At 35.0% G+C, this 27,849-nt stretch overlaps 1 protein-coding gene and 1 long non-coding RNA gene across 2 annotated transcripts in view; one reads left to right on the top strand and one right to left on the bottom strand.

Annotated features, from left to right (window-relative positions):
- The window catches only part of LOC148951321 (E3 ubiquitin-protein ligase HECW1-like), a 186,453-nt gene extending 183,633 nt beyond the window's left edge, over positions 1-2,820 (top strand). The window contains exon 14 of the mRNA XM_089090804.1: positions 2,644-2,820. Within this exon, the coding sequence (XP_088946930.1) occupies positions 2,644-2,755 (112 nt within the window). The 3' untranslated portion in view covers positions 2,756-2,820. The remainder of the gene's footprint in view (positions 1-2,643) is intronic.
- An 8,445-nt stretch (positions 2,821-11,265) lies between these two features.
- LOC148951320 (uncharacterized) overlaps positions 11,266-27,849 on the bottom strand; it is a 72,038-nt gene continuing 55,454 nt past the window's right edge. Inside the window, exon 2 of the long non-coding RNA XR_016141904.1 lies at positions 11,266-11,525. This is a non-coding gene — a long non-coding RNA (uncharacterized LOC148951320). The remainder of the gene's footprint in view (positions 11,526-27,849) is intronic.

Genomic DNA, 27,849 nt, shown 5'->3' with positions numbered 1-27,849 from the left:
CCTAGTTTCCCATAATAAAATCTAAATTAGCACTTTCCTGACCTGAATAGAGAAATTCACTTGAAAATAGTATTCTAAGGTATTACCTTTTTTCGTGACAAAAATGCCAAAACCAACTTATGTTGGTGATATTCATTAAGAAAGCAGCAACATAATATGAAACATAATATATGAATACATGAATGGTTGCCACTCTTTCGTATGTTTATTGGCGCTATATGATAGAGATTACGAGATGGTATTTATCATTCATCATGTGCTTACTTCTTAATACCTTCTGTTGAATTTTTTCTGTATTTTTTCAATAATATTTTAGTGTTCAAGAGATGGAAATTTTTGGGGAAAATTTTTGTCTATATCTTTCGCATACTTTTTAAAGGTCTTTTATATTTGGCACTCCTCTCCTATCCGTTAATGCAAGGCCGTATCCAAGGAGGGGGTTACCGAGTTTGACTCCCCCCCCTCGAATTTTTGTCCGACTCGTAAAAGAGCGAAAATATTGCACACAAACAAATTTTGATGTGTGTTATAAAGTTCTCTTTACCCCTCCCCCCCCGCTTCTAAACTAATAAAATACCCCCCCCCCCAACAAAATACCCCCCAAAAAATACCCCCTATCCATTAATGCAAGGCCGTATCCAAGGAGGGGATTACCGAGTTTGACCCCCCCCCCTCGAATTTTTTGTCCGACTCGTAAAAGAGCGAAAATATTGCACACAAACAAATTTTGATGTGTGTTATAAAGTTCTCTGTACCCCCCCCCCCCGCTTCTAAACTAATAAAATACCCCCCCCCCCCCCCCCCAACAAAAACGCTGGATTCGGATTTGCGCCAATGGGCTTTTGAAACTTGCCTTGACGTGTTGAAATTTGATTTTAGAGCACTTTTTGTTTCCTAAAACATGGAGAATAGGATGTTGTGTTTTTTCGCTCTTGAATTAAAAAAAATTAATGGAAAGGCTAAATGCTTCTAAGAAATCAAAACATAAATAGTTTGTTTAAGGTTAGACTTCTTGCAGTTGAGTTGATCCAATGAGTTTAAGAATTTCTCGAATTAACCTACTAAATTGTTATTTGCCCAATCTTTCTAATGATTCCAGAGTAGTGTTTTCTCAGCTTTTTTGTGTCGACGGCACACTTAAAATATTTAGAAGTATCTCCGGCAAACCTGCATTCAAAAATAAACTTAAAAGTTGTATGATACAGAAAAAACTATTTATTTGCCAAATTTGTTTAATGGTTTCTGGTTTCTGGTTTCTGAGTCTGGTTTCTTGAACAAATTATGTCAAAACGAGATTCCAAAGCCACCAGGCGACTCTTGAAGAATGTTAAACAGTAACATTTACTTTTGCCAAATCCATCAGCTTTTCTTTTTCTTTGTTGTCAAATTTGATGTCTTCAAAATTACAAATGTGTTGATTAGCCGTTCACATTTGTCAACTGAAAGTAAAGTGAAATAGCTTCAAAATGAGGTTAGAAGTACGCCAGTGATGTTGCTTTCAACTTCATCTTTTTTTTTTTTTTTTTTTCTTCTTTTTTTTTTATACTAAGATTTATTGACACCAAGGATACAATCAAAATTTGAATTTTATGTTTTATATATCTGGACTGTTAGTATCCGAACGAGTTCAGTTTTAATGTTGTTGATATTTTCAGATTAACCTTCAAGACATAAAATCAGAGGTTCTGACCTCTTTCGCCCGGGGTAAAATCTTCATTAGCCCCCCCCCCCCTGTATCTCACAAAATTAAAAAAAAAATCAGGCCAAATTAAAAAAATTCCTTTATTAATGAATTTGATTTTCAATTTAGTAATTAATCAGTAATTTTTTTCATTTTTTTATCCTTTATTTAAATTATTTTATGATTTATTCATCAATAATTATTTTAATCTAATTATTTTAATTATTATTATTTAATTTTTTATCTTTAGTTTATTTTTATTAAATTAATTAGTTAATAATTTATTAATTGTTTTCATTTTCCAACTGCGCCCTCTTCTTTATTTTAATAAAAATGAAATTTCAAAAATTACAAAAGGATTATAACTGTTAGATTATTTATTTGAAAAGTTGTGCCCCTAAAATTTCTGCGCCCGGAGCAAGGGCCCCCCTCTGTCCCTCCCCTAAAACCTCATCTGAGTCCGAGAGATGTATATATTCAAGCTAACAAATATCACCGTAAATATAAAATTCAACGTTTGTTCGACCCACAAGAACCAAATAAATTAATATAATAATTAAACACAGGACATTTTTTATACGGTAAAGAAATAAATATATAGAAATATGCAAACTGACCAATTACGTATTGCTAATTTCCTACACCTATTTACTGTTGGCCTAAAATATAAGCCGGTTCTATCGACAAAAGATATTTAGGCCTTTCATTAATAAAAAATTATAGTGATTGGAATTTTTCTGATTTGTAATATCATTTGTTAACGCCTAATTATTTGTTTACGCTCTGGAAATATTTTTGATTTAAGGTTTCCAAAGTTTTCAACATTTTATAAGATAATTTTGGTTTATCCATGTGTTTGCATTTTTTTTTATAGTTTTTCTTCCTCTTTCAAGTAAGTCTAAAGAATTCAAGTGAATTAAGTTCTTTCTTTTGTAATTTTTTTGTATGTTCTTTTTTGTCAGGGCTCACACGTGCTTCAATCGGTTGGATCTTCCTTCATATCCAAGTTTCACAGTACTTTACGAGAAGCTGATGATGGCTATTCAAGAAACAAGCTCCTTCGGTATTGAATAATTCAAAGAATTTTGACTAGTCTACCTTTTTTCATATTGGAATTTGAAAATTACAATCGTATTCTCGCAAAACTTTCTCGTGTGTTGAAATTTGTAGTATTTTAGTTGTTCTCGCAGTTGGACTAGATGCGATCTGGTCATCAACGTGCATTCTATTTTGTTTGAAAATCATACAGAAATTGTCTCCTACCATTTTGGGCATACTACAAAATTTACCCGAAAATACACGAAAATTTGTGATGACCCTTTGAAATATAATTTTTATTATACAAAAATAAACCCCTATTAACAGACGAGAGTCCCAAAAGTTCATTAGCCTTCAATAAACGAGTTGCTAAAATTTTTCAATAAATAGCAATTTGTGTTCCTGGGGGCGTGTTCTTCATATTGGGAGACACAGTTATATATTCTAGCTTCTCCATAAATTTTGCCCTTATAGTTCTTCAATGTGTGTGGGATGGGGCGGGTTTGGATTCACAAAAGAACTAATAAATATATTCCCTGTCAAGGCCATACCCAGGATTGTTTTTTCGGAGGGGGTTTTACTAAAAAAAAATTCGGGGGAGGTTTTACAAAAAAACCTCAAAAAACCCATACAAAATTTGTTTATATCCATTTTTGTTACGTTTTTACAAGTCAGACAAACATTTCGGTAGGGATTCAAGTACGGCCTTGTGCCCTGTTAATCATTGTCTTTTTTTTAATTCAAAACTTTTAGAGGCTTTTTTGGTAAAAATAAGTTTGATTCCGTGTCCATCACCAATTAAATGCCACAAAAAGAACTGAAAAATAATTTACAAAACTGCGTCATTGTATTGCATTATTAGTTATAACCTTCGGGTAACCACCTGCATAAAGACAAATTTCTCTACCATAAAATATATTGGAAAAGTATAAAAGGTAGACCAATTTGCATAAGTCTGAAACCCCTGAAGATGAACATGCTTATAGGATTTTTGCTTACCAAAGCACATACAATGAAAAGAGACAGGACGGAGAATATTCTTCTTAAGGGTGGCCGGCGTTTGCCCCCCGCCCCCCTCGTAAATATTAAAGCGTAGAACTAACACAAATCACCATCAGTAAATAAATTAAAACCCAAAATGAACAGCAATTACAACAAATAACCGAGTCAAACTCAAAACGAGCAAAAATTAACATGAGTAGGGCTGACAACCCCCACACCTTCTCAAGACTTGAACATAATTTGCACTTTACTGAAAACAAAATAGATTTTAAATGTTTTCACTTTTTTTTACTTTAATAAATAAGAACTATAAAGACTTAAGGAATAAATATCCGAATATGTATAATAAATTGACAATTTACGGTTATTTGTTTTTTTTTTAGTGAAATGCAAATTATATTCTAGTCTTGAGAAGGCGTGAGGTTTTTCACCCTACTCCTTTTAATTTTTGCTCGTTTTGAGTTTGACTAGGTCATCTATTGTAATTTTTGTTGGTTTTGGGTTTCATTTATTTATTCTTGGTGACTTGTGGTAGTTTTACACTTGGAACATAAGAAAAACAAACTCGTAGAATTTGACAACGCTTTCGCCCGTAAAAACTTAAACAATTAGAATATTTTGGTTCCCAAAGCCAACTCTGGTTTCAAAGAAAAGCTAAACCTGCTTAAAGATTTTGATACCATTTGTTTTTGGCTTAATTTGATGATTTTTCGCCTATATTTTTTTATTCTTCTTTTTTTTCTTTTTTTTGGCACCCGCGTCTGCCAAAAATTGCAGAAGTTCATATGAAGTCTTCAACAAAAATGAATTTGCGGTTTTTCTCTAAATTTTAAGATACTGGGAAATCCTATGTTCCGTGGGGTTATTTTCCGGGGAGAAGGGGGGGGGGGGTAAACGCCTAGAACCCTTCTTAAGATTGAAGAAAAAATCCCCGAACAATAAAACTTGGAATCCTGCAAGCACTTGGGCTGTACAGGTCTAGTCTGAGTTTCTTCATTATCGTCTCCTTTAACTTAAGTATAAGTGTACTAAATTTCAAGTAAGTTCTGGCACTCTAGTGTAGAAGGTAGGTGGTACTCAGTAGTGGTGGATGCCTCCAAAAATCCGTCGATTTAGTCTCTCAAAATTATTTGCGATAAGCTTCAAGAGATCTGAAGATCACTTTCTTGTAAAGATTGGAGAAGGAGAGTACGCCTCTGAAAATCACAATTCTCGCGAACCATTGGCCCAAGGTACTTACTTCATAAATTTCAAGCCTGTCCGTGGAAAAAAACTGCCTTTATTTTCTGGAAAAATGGTATTGAGAGGTGGATTTGGGGGGTCAAGAGTCAACTTTGTGGCTCAGTCATACAGAGTAATAATTTTTGTTCGGTTCTCCTTCAGATAAGGTGTATTTTACTGCTAAAAAAGGGTGAGGCTTTTAGATATATATATATATATATATATATATATATATATATATATATATATATATATATATATATATATATATATATATATATATATAATATATATATATATATATATATATATATATATATATATATATATATATATATGCCTCACCCCTTTTTAGCAGTAAAATAATCCTTATCTGAAGGAGAACCGAACATATATATATATATATATATATATATATATATATATATATATATATATATATATATATATATATATATATATATATATATATATATATATATATATATATATATATATATATATATATATATTATATGTTATCATGAATGTCCGAAATACCTTTTTTTTCTCTCCTTGGGTTTAGTCAGCGTTGCCAGTCAACTTTTCAGCTTTATGCAACGTTTGATGGTAACAGGTTAGGTTAGATTTTTAACCCACTTCTGAAATATATAACCTTATTTAATCTAACTTTAACTCTTACCATAAAGCTTGTGTAAGATTGAAAAAGCTGATAGTTGGACGGGCGTTGGAGGGGCCGCTGTCCTGCTTTAGTTGTAAAATTACACAAACTAAAATTCTTTGCCCGGTTCTTTCACTTCAAACAAGATGCAACTTGTCTACGTTTTTATTAAAAGTAGATTTAAAGGAGAGGAAAGTTTGATGGCCCTTAGGTTCCCTTTTTCCTTAAAATCACACAGTTTGGATTTCAATACATGTTTTTTATTTGAACGAGAAGTAACATGCCTAGCTTTTTGCGAGGAGGCGAGAGGGGGTGCTGGAAGGCTCTATTTCCACTCTGAGCCTTCATTCACATAGAATCAAAGCCTCCATGATTCTTGTTCAAACAAGGTGCTATTCGCTTACGTTTGTGCTTACGTAATATATTGATTAGGAATATTGAAGGGCATGAATATCGTTGTGTGAGTCTGGTTCAAACAATGTGTTTCATATCTTTTTGCCAGACAGTTAGTGGTGGGAAGGGTGGAGTATTTGTTGGATTGCCCAAGGGACTACTTGTACCTCCATGAATGTAAAATGAAAATTTGTGCGTGATTCAGCTTTAAACAAGGTGTAACATGTTTAGCAGGGAGGTTGGGGGTCATTGGAGGCTCTATCGGCCTACTTTTTGCCTCCAATCTTCCTCATAGAAAATTCTTCTATGAATCTGGCTTGGTTTGGGTATGCTGTTGAAGGAGCAGGACCCCACTTTGATCCTTCAACCACGCAGATTGAAAATCCATGCATGTTCCCGGTAAAAACATCGTTGAAAATGCCTACTTTTCTGTTAAGAAATTGACAGGGGAAGGAGTGGGGAATTTGAGGGGCCATTTTAGTTCTCCAAAATCATACAGATTAAAGATTATTGTATTTTACCGTTCAAACCCGGTTCATTATGCCTATCTTTCTACAAAAAAGTTGAGGTGGGGTGTGGATTACCGAGAGGTCTCAGACCCATTTCATGCGTCCAAACTTGTTTGTGCAATGATTCAGGACTTAGCTCTTTTTTGTACCGAGTCAGGGCTTTCGTTTGTTTTTGGACAGTCACAGTTCATTTTTTTTCCAATGTGCACAACAGCAATGAAGTTTTCGGTCCCTCGAAATTTTAAATTTATGTCAAGGACTAAGTTTTGCAAGAAACAAATTGAAATACAGCGCTGTCATCAGTTTTTATGGATTAGGTTATATATCTCTTAGTTAAAAAGCTGATTTTCTTGTCTTGGCCCAACTTTCTAATATCATTACTAAGAAAGGAGCAAAGGATAAGCTCGAATTTTATTAGCAATGAGAGGACTATTGAATTTTAGGAGGTTCATATGATACCTTTCCGAAACCCAGAAATTGAAATAATAAATTCAACCAAAATCACTATACAACGGCGTATAATATTAGATAGCAGCGATTTCGAACCTGTTAAATAGATAACCTCTTTTATCTCTAAATTTCCTGCTTTTTAGTATAAAAAGACATTAGGGCCACAGGGCTTAGGAAAAATCCACATATTAGCCTAAGTACTTTCAGATTTTAGTCTAAAATAATTTTGAGCCTGGTGCCTGTTTACTTGCCTGGATGAACAGAGTTTTTCACTCTAAAGGAGAAATATTGCCCGAAGAAACGAAAGCTGGACGAAACGACCTAAGGAAGTCTTCTCTGGTATAGACTGTAATGTTACATGTCGGGTTACAGTAGTCTTTGGGTCAGAGAGAAGCGAAAACCATCCCCTTTGGCCCCAAGCAAAAATTATATGCAGCTTTCCAAAATTTAGCACCCTTACATCAATCAAGCCAGAGGACCACACTTATTTCAAAAACCGCAGAGGTAAGATTGTTTCCATTTTCTTGCAACAAACTGAATTCGGAAGCACGGAAAAGCAGAATCGAATAAGTTGTATTGTTCCATAGGTTATCAAGATTGATCAACATTGATTATTTGCTATGATCAGACGGGATATCTAAAGATATCTTGCCCACACTCACTTACATGGTTTTATCTCAAGACAAAGCTCCAACGGTTAAACATCTTGCCGTATATGGCAATGGGTATAGTCGGATTTGTAGTCCTTAAGAAAGGAATTACCCCTCTCTCACCCCCTTCTCTTATTTGAAAAATGTAGGTATAAGCGGCAACACTGTGAGAGATGATACAACACTGTGCTTAGAAAAACACACCTAGTCGGTGTTTTCAAATGACACTACTTTGAATTTTAATCATGAAAGTGTATGTAAAGAACAGAAATCCAGAGTCAATCTAGGTAAAAAAAAAGAAGAAGTGTAGATATCATTAAATCACAATACGAACAATCAATAGGGGGATGGGAGAATAATTAGTAAAGACGTTTCACTTGGGAAGGGGGTATCATTGTGCTTGGTATCAATGCCCACCTTCATGTTTCAACCAGCTAAAGAAAAGTACGTTGCTCTTAGGAAAACCGACATAGGGAGGGCCTTCGAGCGCACTCTGAAATATACTGATGGTTACGTTTTAAATTTTCGTATATTCAACTCTTGTTTTTGATGAACTAGGGCCTAGCTCAAATTCTTTCTAATTAGACAAAAATGAACAGAATACTTGAGATTAACTGCTATCAGAACCGTACATGTCAGAGTAAAAACCCTGGTTTAAGATTAGACAGAAGAAAAGAGGTGATGGCTGACAACTTATCCGTTATTTATTCTTGGAAAACAATGAATTTGATTTTTATTTCTATAATAAATTTAAAAGCCTCGTAGATTCCCTTCTGTTCGCTACATCATCAATTTCGGTGATTAATTGTCTGGCAACTATTAGTATTGATATGTCAATGTCGCCCATGCAAATATTACAAAAAGTGATAAACGTCGGCGTAGATTACCATGTTTTTCGGCGTAGATTCCTTGTCGTTGCTGACAAGTTTTGCCCCCAAAAAACAAATTAATTGTATGAGGCATTTCATTATATCTTTCACACTTCTGAATTGATTAAAAGGTTCGATCATGTTTTTATACCTTCATTCAAATACATTCTGACAGGCTATTGAAAAAAGGACATTTTATCGAGAGTGGAAGTGCCGCAGTGTGTAAACAATGTAATTCCATCATGAAATGATTGTAAAAATATGTAGTTTTCGCCATGTACACTTTTCTATAGAATTTTATTTCTTGAGATTAGATTGAAAAGGTGTCTTAATGAAGGCAGAAGCATTGAGACTCGTTCCTTTAAGCATTAAATAAAAAAAACAAGTTTTTTAACTGAAAGTAAGGAGCGACATTAAAGCTTAAAACGAACAGAAATTATTCCGTATATGAAAGGGGCTCTCCCCTCCTCAACGCCTCGCTCTTTACGCTCAGTGCTCACTCTCAGCATTAAAATACGATTCTTTTGATGTATCTATTCGTATCAAAATTTAGCTTTTTTGAGTTTCGGTTACTTTTGAGCCGGGTCGCTCCTTACTTACAGTTCGTTACCACGAACTGTTTGATAACGTATCCATGGTATCACAGCAAAGATTACTTGTGCAAGAATTGGACATGGATCCAGGTCCATGTGCGAGAATTGATTTCGAGGGGAAATTAAAAAATAGCAAAACGGTTAAGTTATAGGAAAATTTCCTGAAATTTCGTGGGACGGGCCTCTAGCCCCTGTGTACAGGGGCTTTAACGCTTAAAAAATTATAACGATGTTGCATTTTAGAGCTTTTAAGCCATATGCAACAAATTTATGTGCATAATATATGGCATTCTTTTTGCTAATCTGCAAAACATTCTATTCTGCTATATATTTGTAGTGTTCCTCCCCCTTCCACTTTATAGAAAATACCGAGCGAGAGACCCTGAAATATTAAGTGGCAAAGTCCATGAAATGTCATGGATTTGCTTTTTGCTGAGAGAAAGAAGCGGATCCTTTCTCCTTTTTTTTAAATGATTGTGTTACAAGTTCTAAGTATTCAAATTTTTGAATGAATTATCATAGGATCACGATTCAATTTAGGTAAGCTTCACGATGCAAAAACTGGTTAACACATGAGTTTTTAAAAATATTAATGACATAGTCTAATACAGTAAAAATCTTGTCCAGTCCTTTAACGCACGCACACCCCTTCTGAGGAAGGAAGAGGAAATTTTGAGCGGCACCCCTTTAAATTTCTTCATATTCGAAATCTACAAGAGAATCTTTAGCGCATAATCTTTGTCTATTTATACGCTTATCCTCTCACCAAAATCTTTCAATTCTTTAAGGCATTTTTATGTTAAGGCGAATGCTCATAAGACTTTTGATCACTGCTCTTTCTATTTTTTATGTCTTTTCCCATTTTACCTCATTGCTACTTAGCTCTCTGTTTTAAGGCATGAGGTGTGCTCTTAAGACAGGACAGAGAAGACAACAGTTGGTAATAAACACCAATTGTTAAAATTATATTTAGTGTCTATTTTGGTCTTAATTCCAGAGAAAGAGCTCTTAATGTGATCGGTCTTTTTAGTTCCAGAAGAAAGTGGAGAAATAAGAGGGGAGATGGAAAAATTCCAAACCAAGTAAGAGCCAACATGAAATGGTAACTAACGAAATGAAAGTTCAGGGTTTGAGATACAAACACGAAACGCTCTTCTCTTTAAATGGAGGTGCTGGCAACGGGTTATGTCTGAACTGAAATCCGATGAAACAGCCAAGTCTAAAATAAGAAATGTTTATTATCCTACGTTCCCCGTATTCCAAAAGCTTGCATCATCAACACTGTCTATCCGTCATAGACTCACTCTTCACTTCCAGCGCAAAAAAAAAAATCTACAAGTAAACACCAGCAGCTTTTAGACAATCTGTTCTCTCGTCAATCATCAGTCATTTTGGTATATTTTTCGAAGTTTCTTGCAGAAGAAAGAATATGAGACTCTTTCTTACAGTTTTAGACCATGGAAACATGACCGAAGAGCAATTTAATCGTAAGGAGAGAGTCGGATTGTATACAGAAATCCTCATTGCCACTTAATGGCTTTTCGATTGGTATTGGACTCAAGTAGTTTGTGGTTATTAGAACTTTTTTCCCCGCTAAACCGACGCTGTTTTTTGATCAGTTAAAGTAAAATCCTTTTTGTATTTAAAATCCTTTTTGTTACCACTCCGACTGCATTTGTCCGTGGTGTGACGTTCAATAACGGCTGTTCATTTAGCCCACACGTTATGAACCTTGCAAGAAAGGGCAACTACGCGCTATGTACCTTAACCACATTGCGTTGATTTGGGCTTCCTGTAAAGCAATTAATGCTTGCGTACACGTGTTAGGTACGTCCTTTGCTTGAAGACGCATGCCCAGTTTGGGGAACACAAGTGTATAACTTCGACTTCCTCAACGATAAAATTGAAACAATGCAAAAAAGAGCCATAAAAATCATCCTTTGAACCAAGTATGTCACTTTCAAATCCGCCCTCATAGTTCTAAGAATCCCAACCCTTAAAGAACGCAGGTGTCATCTGATGTGTTAGTTTGGACACTCCGCGCTTTTGAATGATAAACACCGTTCGCTACTACCCCTCACTGCTGCAGTCAACCTAAATACACGCCACAAGAACAAGCTTGAATTAGTGCACTGCAGAACTAACTGTTTCAGCAATTCATTCGTTCCTAGTAAATTAGTTGCGGCACTAGCCATAACTATGATAGCTAATTTTATTAAATTAATCTTGATTAACAGCAACTTCCCTAACAGTTTATAACATTCGGCTTAGCTTCTGCAATGTATCATGATCCAGCATTTGACTGTAGTCGGCAAAGGAATATGTTCACTTATGGTCTGCAACGGAGCCTCGTGGACATTGGAGAGGGCCATGTCTTGAAGAACCTGATGTCAGTTTGATGCTTGAGAGTGCATTCTTTTAAGCACCATTGTTGGATCCAGTGATCCACTTCATATATCTAAAAAAGAAGAAATTGCCACGGACTTAAAACTGGATGTTCACGAATATTAAGACTATCTGGGAAACTATTTGGAAAACTTCAATTATGATATTTCAGAAACCAGAGTTTAAGGCATATCTCTTTGAAATACTCTATGTATGCTTTGTTTTCCATAACCTAATGTTTGAAAACTTGAAATTACAGATCTTTCTTTCTCTTCACAGTGCTTAACCCCTGACAAAGAAAGAGACAAAATAGCCCTAGACCACTCTTTGCCACCTTTCAGCTGTGGTAGGTCACAAGTTGTTATGTTACACGATACAAATTTTAGTGTAGAATGGAAAAATTAAATTATATGTTTCGGTTTTTCTTATTTTGTATTAACAGACTATCGTTTTTGGTTTTTGTTAATGTTCAATGCTACAGCATTTTTTTTTTTTTTTATCAAAAGCCAAATTTTATAGCTATTTTTATATTCAACGAAAAAGGATAAACCTGTTTTGGAATACCTCAACCTTGAAGTATTTTGAGAGCCGAATAAAAAACACGAAAACAGATTGTACCAACCACCCAAGATTTTTTTCAAAAATCTCTCACGATGATTTTGTGACATCGGTTCACTATCTGACAAAAGATTCAGATTGTGAGATATTCAGTTTAAGCACATACTTAAGCTGACAGCTCAAGCGTGTCAGCCACAGCAGAAATATATATAACGAACAGTAGCGAAAGTTTCTCCAAAAATGATACAACATCGAAGCCCACTAGTTCGGGAAGGTTCCTAATCCGTCAGAGGCGTCAGAGCAGTATAGTTAGGTTCAAAAGCGTCAGGTTTGTTTATTTCATTGTAAAAGCATGAAATTTGGCAGACATGTGCAAAAAAACATGGAGAATCTGACTGGGGGCAGAACCAAATTTTCCGACGCGATTATCGTGCCGTTTTGCGTTTACCCGCGCGGAAAAAATAGCTGACTTTCAGAGTAAGAAATTTTTCCAATCAGAGGGTCGTTTCTGACTAATTTGTGTCTCCTGATCCCAAAAATGTGCTTTTTTTTCATTCGACTCCTTGTTACTGAGTTATCATCATTTTCATCACTACGCTCCATACACTCCTGAGTAATTTCCGCTTTTTGACTTAATATTTTTCATCGTAATCGCATAGAAACTGGTGAACATTGGACGGAAAATGTGAAGAATTGACTATGTCGCAAATTTAAATTTGTCTCCGTGGGTCCGCGCTACTTTGCGTTTTTACGCGCGAAGAAAAAAACGCGAATTTCGAGAATGAGCGATGACCGAGTTTAAGATCTCTTTTCTGACTAATTCGAGTCTTTCGATTCCAAAAATGTGGTTATAATTGCAATCAGATTCTTGGTTCAGGATTTACCAGTTTTATAACCACGATTTCTATGCCATACTCTAACAAGAACTCATAAAAAAACACTCTAACAAGTAATTAATTACCGTTTCAGATCTCCTCAACAAGCTTTCAGTGAAAAAAAAAAATCATTTATTCAACTCAAACAGCTTGACTTAAGGAACTTCGGACGTAAGAAGCATACTATTATGATGATACTAAGCTACTTCAGGTGTTTCAAAATAGTTAAACAATCACATGGATTATAGGAATGAAATAGCCGATTTCGACCTGTTTCATCATAAAGATTGCTAAAAAAGAAAATGAGGTTCTGACGGAGAGGGTACAGGTCGAAATCGACTTCTGACAATTAAAGCTACAAAAAGTGCACTACTGATTGTAGTGATTATCACAACTTTTGCACGAACATAGATCTGTGCATTTAAGGGAAGCTTTTGTACATTGGCACCTGTTTTTGCACAATGTTTTAGAGCCACATTTGAGCAGTTCTTTGCAAATTGTCGCTGCCCCGGGAAGATTGGTCCAGAAAGGTTCCCAGCTTCCGTCATGCTTCACCCAGCCGTATAAACCTAGATCCAGCAGGGAAAGTTCTGGACAACACGATGATGCCCATATCTAGGCCTGCAAGTAAGTGCGTTTAGTACGCTGCTCAAGAGCAGCCGCTGTTGGGGGCAATCTTCCATTCCGGCTGTTTTTCGTGTGAAAAGCTCCTTCCGCAGACTGTTCACTTCAGACAAGCCGCTTGATTTTTCGTAAAGAACGACGACGAATGTCTGTAAAGTAGATGTCTGTAAAGTGGCAATCAAGGAGCGGGGCTCCTGATGTACTCAGAGTAACGAAAGTTGGAAGAATGGATTCCACAGCTCTCCAGGTCTTCCAAACACCATGCTTTCCATGAAAAGTAAAAGAAGAAGTCGTATCGCATCCAGAGAAGGCATGGAAAATGAGAAGGCTGTGAGACCTGCCAGGTCCTAGACGATAAGTAATATCGTGAATGGGCAGTATTTTCGTCTTTGCTCCATGCCCATAGATGACAAACTGGTTTTCAATCTGAAGCTGCTGGAACAAAGCTGTTGCAATCACAAGTACATCAGAATTCCCAGTTCTGATGGCTATGAAGTTATAGTTACACTGGGCCTGATGGAAGGCGTGGGGCACCACACGAGTGTCACCTTCTTCGTGGTTGTTAAGTGTGAGGCCTTCGTTAAAAGCAATATCGCGCGTTGAAATAACTGTGTCTCCAAGAGTGGCCACTACAAAGATGTCCTGCAATTCCTGAACTACCATAGTCACCAAAAATGGAAGAGTCGACTCTTGTTCTCAGTTGATTTCAAAAAGTTACGCGAGTTCATCTGAGGAACGGGGGCTCGGTCTATGATTTTCACGCCATAAGACAAAGTTCCTCTGTGTTCACGCGCTGCGTTTTTTAGCATGTCGTCAGTGTAGATGTCAAAGAGGAGATCGATCCTTTGAGAGTCAGTTTGGGACTGTTGCTTTCTAATGTAAGCAGTGAAGTTCGAGCGAGCGTATTCACCGAAACTAATTCCAGGCTTAGGAACGATGAGGTATACTAGAACAGACCCTTCTAGTACAAACGAGTGGACGTTTGGGAGACTGCTGGGCAGTGGCTCTTCAAGCTCTGCCGTCAAACAGTCAACTATGTTAGATTGTTTACCAAACCGTAGCTTTGTTAAACCTGCTAGCGATATGAGGTATCCCGAGTCACGTTTTTAAATCCGCAAATGGTCCATTTATTCAGACCACAGTCGTCACTTGCACATTAAGGTGAACCAGAGTTTGTATTGTAGAAGTATTAAAGACAGTTTACACCCGACGATGATGAAAGTGATGATAACTCAGTAACGGACGGTTGGATATTAAAAGTAAGCACATTTTTAGGATTCAGCTTACTCGATTTAACCATGAAAGTTACCCTAAGCGCATCTACTACCTTAGTATACAGAAAAGAGTACGACCTGCGATGATGAAAATGACGATAACTCGGAAAATACTGATCTGATTTCAAAAATGAGCCCTTGTTCAGAATCAGCTGACCCAAATCAACCAGAAACGACCCTTCAAACGTCCAAATCCTTCAATTTCAAAAATACGCAATTTTCCGTGCTTTTCTCCGATTTTTTCTACATATGTATGCCAATTTCCGTGATTTTACAATAAAATGAACAAACCTTATGAAATTGGCGCTTATGTACCTAACTAAGTAGGTTCAGGCTTCAGTTGCTACTTTGCTTTCCAATTTCCATCGGATCGGATCATAGCATTTGTCATTGAGCATGTGCGGGGGTGGAGTCATGAGAGTCGCATAGCTTAATGTGTTTCAAAAATCTTTAATGTACAGCGTAGCTGCGTAGGACTTTTCGCTGTTGTTCGTTATATATTTTTTTGCTGTGGTTTCAGCAATGAGCGGAATTTATTTTGAAGTATTTATGTATTACACTACAAGGTGCACAAAGGAATGGAATATCAAAAAGATATTATTTGGCCATAAACAGTAGTGCAAAGATATCAATACGGAATTTTTTGACAAAATCAATGCCAGGAGCAGAGAGTATTGGGGATAGACCCATAATAATAATAAAAGAAAAACAAGAAGCAGTATTTGAAGATTTATTTATAATTGATATACTGCTCAATTTGACAAGGAATGGCTCCTTACACCCAGTGACCTCAACTCCCTAAAACCTAGGAGAGAGCAAAATCTATTATTCAAAATTTAGAAAGAGGTGGGGGGTCAAACTTGTCGGTCTTTTTAATTTTTTCAACGAAAATACTAAAAAGACACTTTTAAATGAAAATAGCCCTCCAAAATTTACTTTTCAAAACCTAGGAACAAGTGAAAAATTTTGGAGGGTGTATGTCCTCCTGACCCCCCCTCCATCTTGAATTACCACGTCTGCGTTCTTGATTGTTTATTTTATTGAGTGAATTTATATTTTTGATTCTTTCTAAGAAATAAAAAAGAAGAAAAACACATACAATGAACATTTTATGCTTCTATCTCCAAATTTTATATAAAACCCAGAAGTGTTAGTGAAGAAAGCATGTTTTTGATGGATTAGTCTTGTGCATATTAACTTCCAATTTTACACATATCAGGTTTTTAATTAAATGACTGAAGGTTCCGTTTTAGTGTCTTCATTGCTTGAAGTGGATATTTTAGTCTAGTCAGTCCGTAGGGGGAATTGTCTTATAATGAGAAACGTTCAATTCAAATCTGTCATCAAACTATTAGAGTGATTGAAAGGTGAAAAGAAATTAACGATAAAATAAAAGGTACCTCATTTGCATAAGAATGTCAGGTGCCTCGAATCATATTTTTTCTTCTATTATTTCTAATTTGATTCAAAGTGCTCAAGAGGCTTCTCTTAACATTGACAGGGGGAGGTCAGAATATAGTATCCATTCCAAGGACATCCAACTAAGGCCAAGGGTGGGCGGCGTTTACCCCCCCCCCCCCGGTGATTACCCTTCGGAAAATACCCCCCGGAAAATATTCCCCCGCAGAAAATATCCCGCATCGGAAAATACACCCCCCCAGAAGATATCCCCCCATGCAAAATACCCCTCCCCCTCGGAAAATACCCTCCGGGAAATACAACCCACCCCGCAGAAAATACCCCCCCCTGCCGCAGAAAATACCCCCGCGGAAAATACCCCTGGTAAATACCCCCCCCCCCACATACTGGAAATTACCCCCCCCCCCCCCCCCGTGACAAATAAGGCTTTCCAGATCTGAGAATTTTATTTGAGTTTTATTTTTTTAATTTCCGTAGGGGGAATTAATTTTGGTACTTATGTATTATGCGCCACTCACTCAAGTTTACGCTGTGTAAAATTCGAGAACACAACCGTTTCTTCGTTAGTTTCTTCGTTACTTTAAAAACAAATTTGGGCTATAGATTTGCACACTAGGGGGGGGGGGGGTTACAGTATCGCGGGTCTGCAAGCAAAATTTGGTTGGTACAATTATTCTGCATATTAGATAGATCGATAAATAAGTATATTTTAAAGCCAAATATCCGGCCATGAACACAGTAAAATAACATAAATGAAAGACACAAATAACATATACTTTGATCAGCGATCATCATAAAACACTTAATTGAAACACCACATTAACCTAATAATAGTACTTAATACTTGGAAAAACGGTCATCGAAAAAAAAACCCAACTATTTAACACTTGGAAAAAACACTTAAATGAAACATTACATTTACTTTATAGCCTACTTGGATTTATTTTTTTTTTCATTTTTTTTTAGTTAACAAAATTTCCAGATACCTCGCTATTCTTCTGTAATTTTTTAGTGGCCATATACCAAGAAAGAATTGTTTTCTGATTTCAAACTGTCCAAATACTTCACCCCCCGGTAAATACCCCCCCCCCCCGTGGAAAAGAAGGCTTTCCAAATTTGAGGATTTTATTTGAGTGTTTTGTTTTATTTCCGTAGGGGGAAGGAGTTTAGTGAAATAATATATGGGAAATATATAATTTGGGCTTTATATTTGCTCATAAGGGGGGGGGGGGTAAACTATTTGGATAGTTTGAAGTCAGAAAACAATTCTTACTTCATAATATGCAGAATAATTGTAACTTCTTTACCCCCCCCCCCTCCTAATGTGCAAATATATAGCCCAAATTGTTTCTAAAGTAACGAAGAAACCAGTTTTTCTCGAGTTTTACACATCGTAATCTTTGGTCAGTGGCGTATAACACACAAGTATCGGATTTTTTTTCATTGAGAGAGAACTTTAAAGTACAGAGCGAAGTCTTGAGGAGGAGGCAATCCCTTTCGTATATGTAATAATTTCAGTTGGTTTTAAGGTTTGATGTTGCTTTTCACTATCTGTTGAAAAGCTTGTTTTTTTTTATTTAATTATTTACAGACAGTATTTGTTAATGGGAAACATAAGTTTTTTAAAGATTAGTAAAAAGCCTCATTAAACCAAAAATGAGCAGAAATAAAGTCAAGTAATCTTCAAAGTAAAAACTATGGAGTGTAATAGAAAAAATTAAAAATATATAAACTATTTTTTATATGAAAAAGACTATGTAAAAAAATTAACATAAATTAACATAAACAACTTTTTCCACAAAATAAGTTTGTCAAAGAATAGGAAACAGCCTCGTTAAGCCAATAATGAGTAGAAATAATTTCAAATAATTTTCCTAGCCTAAAACTACCACAAACCACCATAAATAAATGAATTGAACCTAAAACGAATAGATATTTCAATAAATAACCTATTCAAACTCAAAATAGCAACAATTAACATGAGTAGGGCTGACAACCCCCACGGCTCCTCTAAACTAGAACATAATTTGCACCTTACTGAAAACAAAATACATTTTAAATGTTTTAAATTTTTTGACTTTAAGAAATAAAGAAGTATTAAGATTATAAGGAATATATATCACAATATTTGTATCAAACTGACCATACTCGGTTATTATTTTTTTTAAAGTAGAGTGCAAATTATTTTCTGGTCTGAAGAAGACATGGATGTTGTCAGACATACTCCTTTTAATTTTTGTTCGTTTTGAGCACAGTTTATAGACAGTAAGCTTATCGCAGATCATTTCTGGTCATCGTGAACAAAAAGCTCCTCCCACTTCTTTCTGCCTTAGCTTGTTTAGCCTGTTTCTTTCCACTCGCACCCCTGTCCGGGTTTTTATAATGGGAGAGATAGAGAATGATCATACTGCTATATTCTGTCTACTGTGGTTTTGAGTTTGACTAGGCTATATATTGTAATTTCTATTAGTTTTGGGTTTCTTTTATTTGTTAATGGTGATTTGTGGTAGTTTTACACCTCAAAGATAAGAAAAACAAACTCGTAGAATTTGACAACGCTTTCGTCCGCAAAAACTTAAACAACAAGAATTTGTTGGTTCCCAAAGCCAATTATCCTTTCAAAGAATAGGCAAACCTTCTTAAACTTTTTGGTGCCATATGTTTAGCTTAATTTTGATGATTGTTCCCCTCCATTTCTTTTCTTCTTCTTTATCTTTTTTTGTTTATTTGGCATCCACTAATGCCAAAAAATGCAAAAGTTCATATGGAAGTTTTTTCAACACAAATGGATTTGTGTTTTTTTTTCTAACTTTTAAGATACTTCTGGTGTGTAAACTCCTCTTTTCCTCGTTCCTTAGCACTTTTCAACGAAACTAAAACAAAAAAAAATTAAATAAAAGTTTCAAATTTAGAAACATTATTTTCCACATGGAGGGTATTTTCCGCGAGGGTATTTTCTAAGGAGGGGGTATTTTCTGCGGGGGTTACTTTCCGTGGGTGGGGTATTTTTCGTGAGGGGGACATTTTCCGGGAGGGGGGGATTTTCTGTGCTGTAGTATTTTCAGAGTGGTTAAACATCCTCCCCCCCATTCACTATATTTATTTATGTTATTTTACTGTGTTCATGGCCGTATGTTTGGCTAAAAAATACACTTATTTATCTATCTATCTAACATACAGAATAATTGTACCAAACACATTTTGGCTGCAGACCCGCTATACTTTGCCCTCCCCCCCCCTAATGTGCAAATCTATAGCCCAAAATTATTTCTAAAGTAACGAAGAAACTAACAAAAAAACCGGTGTGTTCTCGAATTTTACACACCGTAAACTTGAGTGAGTGGCGCATAATACACAAGTACCAAAATTCCTTCCTCCTTCGGAAATTAAAAAAATTAAACTCAAATAAAATTCTCAAATTTGGCAATCTTTATTTTCCACGGGGGGTATTTTCCGGGTAGGTATTTACCGGGGGTATTTTCCACTGGGAGGTATTTTCCGGGGGTTATTTTCCGCGCGGGGGGGGTATATTTTCCGGGAGTATTTTCTGCGTGGGGGGGGGGTATTTTCCGCGGGGAGGTATTTTCTTGGGGGTATTTTCAGCGCTGTGGTATTTTCCGGGTGGTTAAACGTCCCCCTCCCCATTCACTATATACATTTATGTTATTTTACTGTGTTCATGGCCGAATATTTGGCTTAAAAATACACTTATTTATCTATCTATCTAATATGCAGAATAATTGTACCAAACATGTTTTGCCTGCAGACCTGCTATAGTTTACCCCCCCCCCCCTATTGTGCAAATCTATAGCCCAAATTTATTTCTAAAGTAACTAAGAAACTAACAAAAAACCGGTGTTTTCTCGAATTTTACACAGCGTAACCTTGAGTGAGAGGCGCATAATACACAAGTACCGATAAAATAAAAGTCCAAAATAGGGATAAAATCATTTTTAATAGACGTTTCATAGAAATTCACAAAAAATACCTGATATTTTTGTTAAAAAAACTGGAAACATCGCCAGCAATTATACTAAATGAAAAAAATTTAAAATATAAGCTCTTGATTTAAATCAAATAAAACGATATATGTTTTAATTAATTAATTATTTTCGGATACCTGATAAACATCTGTCTCCTTGACCTTCTTAGCTTTGGTTCAGTGGCGTACAATGATTTAGCATTTGGACAAAGGTCAACTACATTGGGTGAATTGAACTTTACTCTGTCAGATTTTAATAAATTATCATAGATAGAGTTCAGCCCATATTCACCTGTATCCCGATTCAAAGCAATATTCTTGAATAAGATTTTCTTTATTTCAAGAGTGTTACGATAATTTTGCTTTAAACCCCGATCCCTAGAAATCCAAGAGACATTCTCGAGCAAAATAAAATGGTCTTGAAAATTGAAAATATGTTCTGAAAGGGCTGAAGTAAAATCTGCTGACTTAGAATCTTGCTTTAAAGCCGAAGAAATATAAACTTTATGTTGTAATAATCTCATTTCCAAACTTTGGTTAGTACGTCCCACATATGAGCTTCTGCAAGTACATGGGATCTGATAAACCCCACTTTGTTACCCCAATGAAGTTAGATCCTTCCCAGAATTTAGAAAACTACCCAAAGTATTATGACTCTTTAAAGATACCCTTAGACCATTGCTTTGTAAAATTCTTTTAAGTTTTTTTTTCACTTAGCCCGGGTACATATGGTAAGGAACAAAAAACATTCTTCTCCCGAGTTGTCTCCAAGACTTCCTTAGAAATCTCTAGAAACCTTTTTCTTCTTTTTGAAAAAGTCTGGTTAATTAACCATTATGGATACATGTTACTTATTAGTATTTTCCATAGAAAAGACAACTCCTCCTCAACAAATTTTGGAGACCAAGTACTAAGGATCCGGTCAGTTAAAGAGATGATCAAATCAATTTTTACTTGGCGAGCGTAATCGGAGCTATAAGACAAAAGTCTACTGTTATTTGTCGGTTTTCTCTAAATTTTAAAATCCAGACTATTTTGATTTTTCAAAAGAAAAACATCAAGAAAAGAAAGTTTCCCTTTCCCTTTCAATTCAACAGTAAACTTTAAATCCCCCCCCAAACAATTACGATGTTCCAAAAACCCTTTTAATTCCTCCTCCCCATAATCCTATACTGAAATAATGTCATTAGTATTTTATCGTCATGGAAAGGGAGTGTGGTCTCCGAAATTATCTACACAAGTACCAAAATTCGTTCCCCCTACGAAAATTATATAATAAAACTCAAATATAATTCTCGAATTTGGCAATCTTTGTTTACCACGGGGGGTATTTTCCGGGTGGGTATTTACCGGGAGGTATTTTCCGGGGGGGGGGGGTATATTTTCCGGGGTTATTTTCTGCGGGGGGATATTTTCTGGGGGTATTTTCCGCGCTGTGGTATTTTCTGGGTGGTTATACCCCCCCCCCCTATTCACTATATTCATTTATGTTATTTTACTGTGTCATGACAGAATATTTGGCTTAAAATACACTTAATTATTTATCTATCTAATATGCAGAATAATTGTACCAAACATGTTTTGCCTGCAGACCCGCTATACTTTACCCCCCCCCCCTAATGTGCAAATCCATAGCCCAAATTTATTTCTAAAGTAACGAAGAAACTAACAAAAAAATCGGTATGTTCTCGAATTATACACAGCGTAAACTTGAGTGGGTGGCGCATAATACACAAGTACCAAAATTTCTTCCCACTACGGAAATTAAAAAAATAAAACTCAAATAAAATTCTCAAATTTGGCCAACCTTATCTTCTACGGGAGGGGGGGTATTTTCCGGTGGGTATTTACGGGGGGGGGGGGTATTTTCTGAGGGGATTTTCTGGGGTGATATTTTCCACGGGGGGTATTTTCCGCGGGGGGTATTTTCCGGGGGGGGGGGGTATTTTCCGGTGGGGGGCATTTTACGCGGGTGTGTGTGTATTTTCCGTGGGGGGGGGGTAGTCGATGGGGGGGGGGTAAACGCCTAGAACTAAGGTCAAGATCTTTATTCATTTCAACCAATGCAAACGCCAATGGATTTTCAGAAAAGACTAACGGTAGAAATTGGCTCTTTCCTACAGCAAGTCTTGAAGCAGTATTGGTTACAATAGATACATAGCAAGAATCGAATTTTGATGTTTATTCCAAATATATAAAATTCAGTTAATGTTAAGTTCAAGTTTAAATGTTACCCAACAAAAGTTAAGCGTCTGAGAAATTTTAATCAATTTTGAAAGGGGAAAAAACGTAATCAAAACATCAAGTGGTTTTAATGAAAATAACACCATCAGATTCAGCACATCAGAGAACCTTACTGCAGAGGTTTCAAGTTGAATGTGGAATTTTGTATTTTTTGCCAGAAGAAAGGTCACGGATGCGGGTTTAATGGTTTTTTTTTTTTATTGTTTTCCCCAGGGGTAATTGTATCGGACCAGTGATGCTACAAGATAAGGAAAGGGGTCATTTGATCAGAAATTAAAAGTTCTTGTGCCCTTTTTAAGTGACCAAAATATTAGAGGGCATCTAGCCGCCATCCCACGCTCCTTCCCCCCCCCCCAAAGTTCCTCGGTCAAAATTCTGAGATAGTCATTCTGTTCAACATTGTCGAAAGATCAAATAACTATGTCCTTAAGGATTACTTGGCCCCCCAGAGTCCCCAGGGGAAGGGCTGCAACCTATGGACTTTGCCCATTGTTTACATATAATATTGGTTATTTGGGAGTATACAGACTTTTTTTTTGGGGGGGGGGGGTTCTGGTTCTGGGGGGTGCAAGGGGGAGGATCTTAACGTGGAGGAAATTTTCGTGGGGGAACGGATTTTCCATGGACTGGGAGCCAGATTTCCCGGCATTATTGAAAAGACGATCAGAAATTAAATTTTAAAAAAAAGTTTTTTTCAACTGAAAATAAGGAGCAACGTTAAAACCTAAAACGAACAGAAATTATTATGTATACGTGGGGGGTTGCCCCCTCCTCAATACCTTTCTATTTTCTCAAAACTTTAAAAAAAAGTTTATTATTCTAACTAAGCGGCCCTTGTGTTTCTGGAGTCGTTCTTAAATAAATAGAACAAAAAGTCAAAATTTAGCGTAAAGAGCGAGGTATTGGGTTGGGGGCGATCCCCGTATATGCGTAATTTCTGTTCGTTATAAGTTTTAATGTTGCTCCTTAATTTCAGTTAAAAAAAACTTGTTTGTTTTTATTTAATATAACAAGGGCCATAAACTTTTAATTTCCTTTCGAATTACCCTCTCCTGACACTCAATGATGATTGGTTCGATGCGATCACTCTGCATGTAGGAACTTGAACCCTTAGGAAGTCGAAGTTTCCTTATCTTAATAACTTTTTGAAGGATAACTTTGAATTTAATGACTTTTTTTTATTATTGCGGCTACCGGAAAATATTTAATTTTTAATGCTTGTATCATTATAGAAATTTCACTTCTTTGGATTGCATTTACCATTGGCACAGGTCGTTCGGCCACAATTTTGCGCTCAAGTGCAAGAGCCATTACTTACGTATAGATAAAAAGCCACAAACAACCGTTCTGAAATGCTGCTGCTGCTGCATCATCTATGAACTAACTGCCGACGAGCGTCGCGAAGCGATGCGAGCGGCAAATTTTTAACCTATTGCTCATTTCTACCAATAGATGGTAGAACTTAATCTCTTGTGGTACAACTTTGGTTGGAAAACTGGTACAGTTTTTCTCGAAGCGTTGGCAACATTAATGAGCTTCTGCCAGACCTACAAATACTAGCTATATGGGAGTCAAAAGGTCCTATTCAGGTGCGGGTTAAACTTCTGCGTGCCTGAAAGTAATTTTGCAGATGACTTATATCCCAAAGTTCAGCTCATTTGACTTGTAATTAAGTCAAGAGTATCATATATTTCTTTTGATGCAGAAGGAGGATTGACCATAGCTAATACTGGGGATAGAATAAGAGGTATAAAATGTATTGATGATACGTAGAGGATACGTAGAGAGCAAGTTTTCTTGAAGGGGAGGGAATTAGGATTATTAAAAATAAAAAATATGCTGCAGCTTGAAATTTATCAACTTAAGCCACCATAGACCAACACAATGCCAAATACAAATAAGCAATCATGCTGGATTTACAGGCACGTACGGAATGACGGTTCTTCGTGGCCTTAAATTCCTGCAGTATTAAGAATATTAATTTTTCATATACATATATATATATATATATATATATATATATATATATATATATATATATATATATATATATACCCGTGCCGCAGCCATTTAAACATTTGCCTCTCAATTATTTCGACTATCTGTCTTGGCTTTTCTCTTTCTACAATTGGCCATGTCTTGATGCAACCTACTACAAAATACCTGATAACTTCAATTCGACCGAGTCCTTTGATTTTTGAATTGAAGTTATCAAGTATTTTGCAGTAGGTTGCATAGGTTGCATCAAGACATGGCTAATTGTAGACAGGGAAAAGCCAAGACAGATAGTCCAAGAAATTTAGAGGCAAATGTTTAAATGGCTGGGGCACGGGGTAAATGGCGGGAGTATGCATGACTCTCTTAGTGAACAGATATACATACTCGAGGCCGAAGGCCTCGACCGAGTCCGTTGATTTTGAATTGAAGTTATCAGGTATTTTGCAATAGCTTACATCAAGACATGGTCAATTGTAGAAAGAGAAAATCCAAGACAGATAGTCGAAATAATTGAGAGGCAAATGTTTAAATGGCTGCGGCACGGGTAAATGGCGGGAGTAAGTATGACATTCTTATCAGACAAATACTTGTTTGTCAGTTTTTGGAAAAGGCACGCCTAACTAGAGCGTCAGGCAGGTTGACCAGGAATTTAAAATTAACATACGGCCAATAGATTGCCTGGAATGAGAGGCAAAAAAGGCACGCCCACCTAGGATATATATATATATATATATATATATATATATATATATATATATATATATATATATATATATATATATATATATATATATATATATATATATATATATATATATATATATATATATAGCAATTTTAATCTCGGATAAGATACATCTGATCCATTAAAAAATATTTGATCATTTAAGAGACTTGGATTTTATTTTTGATTAATAAGAATACACACGTTTAAAATACGTCTGATTTATTAAAAATATTTGATCATTTAAAAAAAATTGAATTTTATTTTTGAGTAATAAGAATACACTTGGTTGAGATGCATTGGACCTATTAAAAAATATTTGATTATTTAAGAAACTTTGGGTTTTTTTTTATTAATAAGAAGACCCATGGTTAAAATACATATGATTTATCAAAAATATTTGATCATTTAAGAAACTTGATTTTTATTTTTGACTAATTAGAATACACTCGGATAAGATATATATTGGATCATTCAAGAAAGTTGGGTTTATTTTGGTTTAATAAGAATACAGACTCTTAAGATACATCTGATTTATTAAAAGTATTTGGTCATTTAAGAAATTTAAGTTTAATTTTTGACTAATAAGAATAAACTCGGTTAATACACATCTGATGCATTAAAAAATATTTGGTCATTTAAGAAACTGGGTTTTATTTTTGATTAATAAGAATACACCGTTAAGATACATCTGATTTATTAAACATATTTAATCATTTAAGATGCTTGAGTTTTATTTTTGAGTAATAATAATACACTCAGTTAAGATACATCTATTCTACTAAAGAATATTTGATCATTTAAGAGATTCTCAAAAGAGAATCCGGTTCGTATCTCAAAATCATGTTTGATATTATAAAACATCAAAAATTGTATAATAAAAACCAAGTTTCTTAAATGATCAAATATTTTTTAATGGATCCGATGTATCTTAACCGAGTGTATTCTTACTAATCAAAAATAAAAAATCTCGTAATTGATAAAATACGTCTCTAACTCAAAAGAGAATCCAGTTCGTATCTCAAAATCATGTTTGATATTATAAAACATCAAAAATTGTATAAAAAAAACCCAAGTTTCTTAAATGATCAAATATTTTTTAATGGATCCGATGTATCTTAACCGAGTGTATTCTTACTAATCAAAAATAAAAAGTCTCGTAATTGATCAAATACGTCTCTAACTCAAAAGAGAATCCGGTTCGTATCTCAAAATCATGTTTGATATTATAAAACATCAAAAATTGTATAATAAAACCCACGTTTCTTAAATGATCAAATATTTTTTGATGGATCAGATGTATCTGAACCGAGTTTATTCTTATTAATCGAAAATAAAGCTCAAGTCTCATAAATGATTAAACATGTCTCTAATTCAAAAGAGAATCCAGTTCATATTTCAAAATCATGTTTGATATTATAAAACATCAAAAATTGTATAAAAAAACCCAAGTTTCTTAAATGATCAAATATTTTTTAATGGATCCAATGTATCTTATCCGAGTGTAATCTTATTAGTCAAAAATAAAAAGTCTCGTAATTGATCAAATACGTCTCTAACTCAAAAGAGAATCCAGTTCGTATCTCAAAATCATGTTTGATATTATAAAACATCAAAAATTGTATAAAAAAACCCAAGTTTCTTAAATGATCAAATATTTTTTAATGGATCCGATGTATCTTAACCGAGTGTATTCTTACTAATAAAAAATAAAAAGTCTCGTAATTGATCAAATACGTCTCTAACTCAAAAGAGAATCCAGTTCGTATCTCAAAATCATGTTTGATATTATAAAACATCAAAAATTGTATAATAAAACCCAAGTTTCTTAAATGATCAAATATTTTTTAATGGATCCGATGTATCTTAACCGAGTGTATTCTTACTAATCAAAAATAAAACTCAGTCTCGTAATTGATCAAATACGTCTCTAACTCAAAAGAGAATCCGGTTCGTATCTCAAAATCATGTTTGATATTATAAAACATCAAAAATTGTATAATAAAACCCAAGTTTCTTAAATGATCAAATATTTTTTAATGGATCCGATGTATTTTAACCGAGTGTATTCTTACTAATCAAAAATAAAAAGTCTCGTAATTGATCAAATACGTCTCTAACTCAAAAGAGAATCCAGTTCGTATCTCAAAATCATGTTTGATATTATAAAACATCAAAAATTGTATAATAAAAACCAAGTTTCTTAAATGATCAAATATTTTTTAATGGATCCGATGTATTTTAACCGAGTGTATTCTTACTAATCAAAAATAAAAAGTCTCGTAATTGATCAAATACGTCTCTAACTCAAAAGAGAATCCAGTTCGTATCTCAAAATCATGTTTGATATTATAAAACATCAAAAATTGTATAAAAAAAAACCCAAGTTTCTTAAATGATCAAATATTTTTTAATGGATCCGATGTATCTTAACCGAGTGTATTCTTACTAATCAAAAATAAAAAGTCTCGTAATTGATCAAATACGTCTCTAACTCAAAAGAGAATCCAGTTCGTATCTCAAAATCATGTTTGATATTATAAAACATCAAAAATTGTATAAAAAAAACCAAGTTTCTTAAATGATCAAATATTTTTTAATGGATCCGATGTATCTTAACCGAGTGTATTCTTACTAATCAAAAATAAAAAGTCTCGTAATTGATCAAATACGTCTCTAACTCAAAAGAGAATCCAGTT

This window comes from Artemia sp. Qi Xiang Cuo, chromosome 6 (genome assembly GCF_049724085.1).
Source record: "Artemia sp. Qi Xiang Cuo chromosome 6, ASM4972408v1, whole genome shotgun sequence".
In the NCBI taxonomy this organism is placed as follows: Eukaryota; Metazoa; Arthropoda; class Branchiopoda; order Anostraca; family Artemiidae; genus Artemia; species Artemia sp. Qi Xiang Cuo.
Note: the sequence above shows the minus strand (reverse complement) of the source record. Positions and strands in the feature narration are given on the sequence as shown.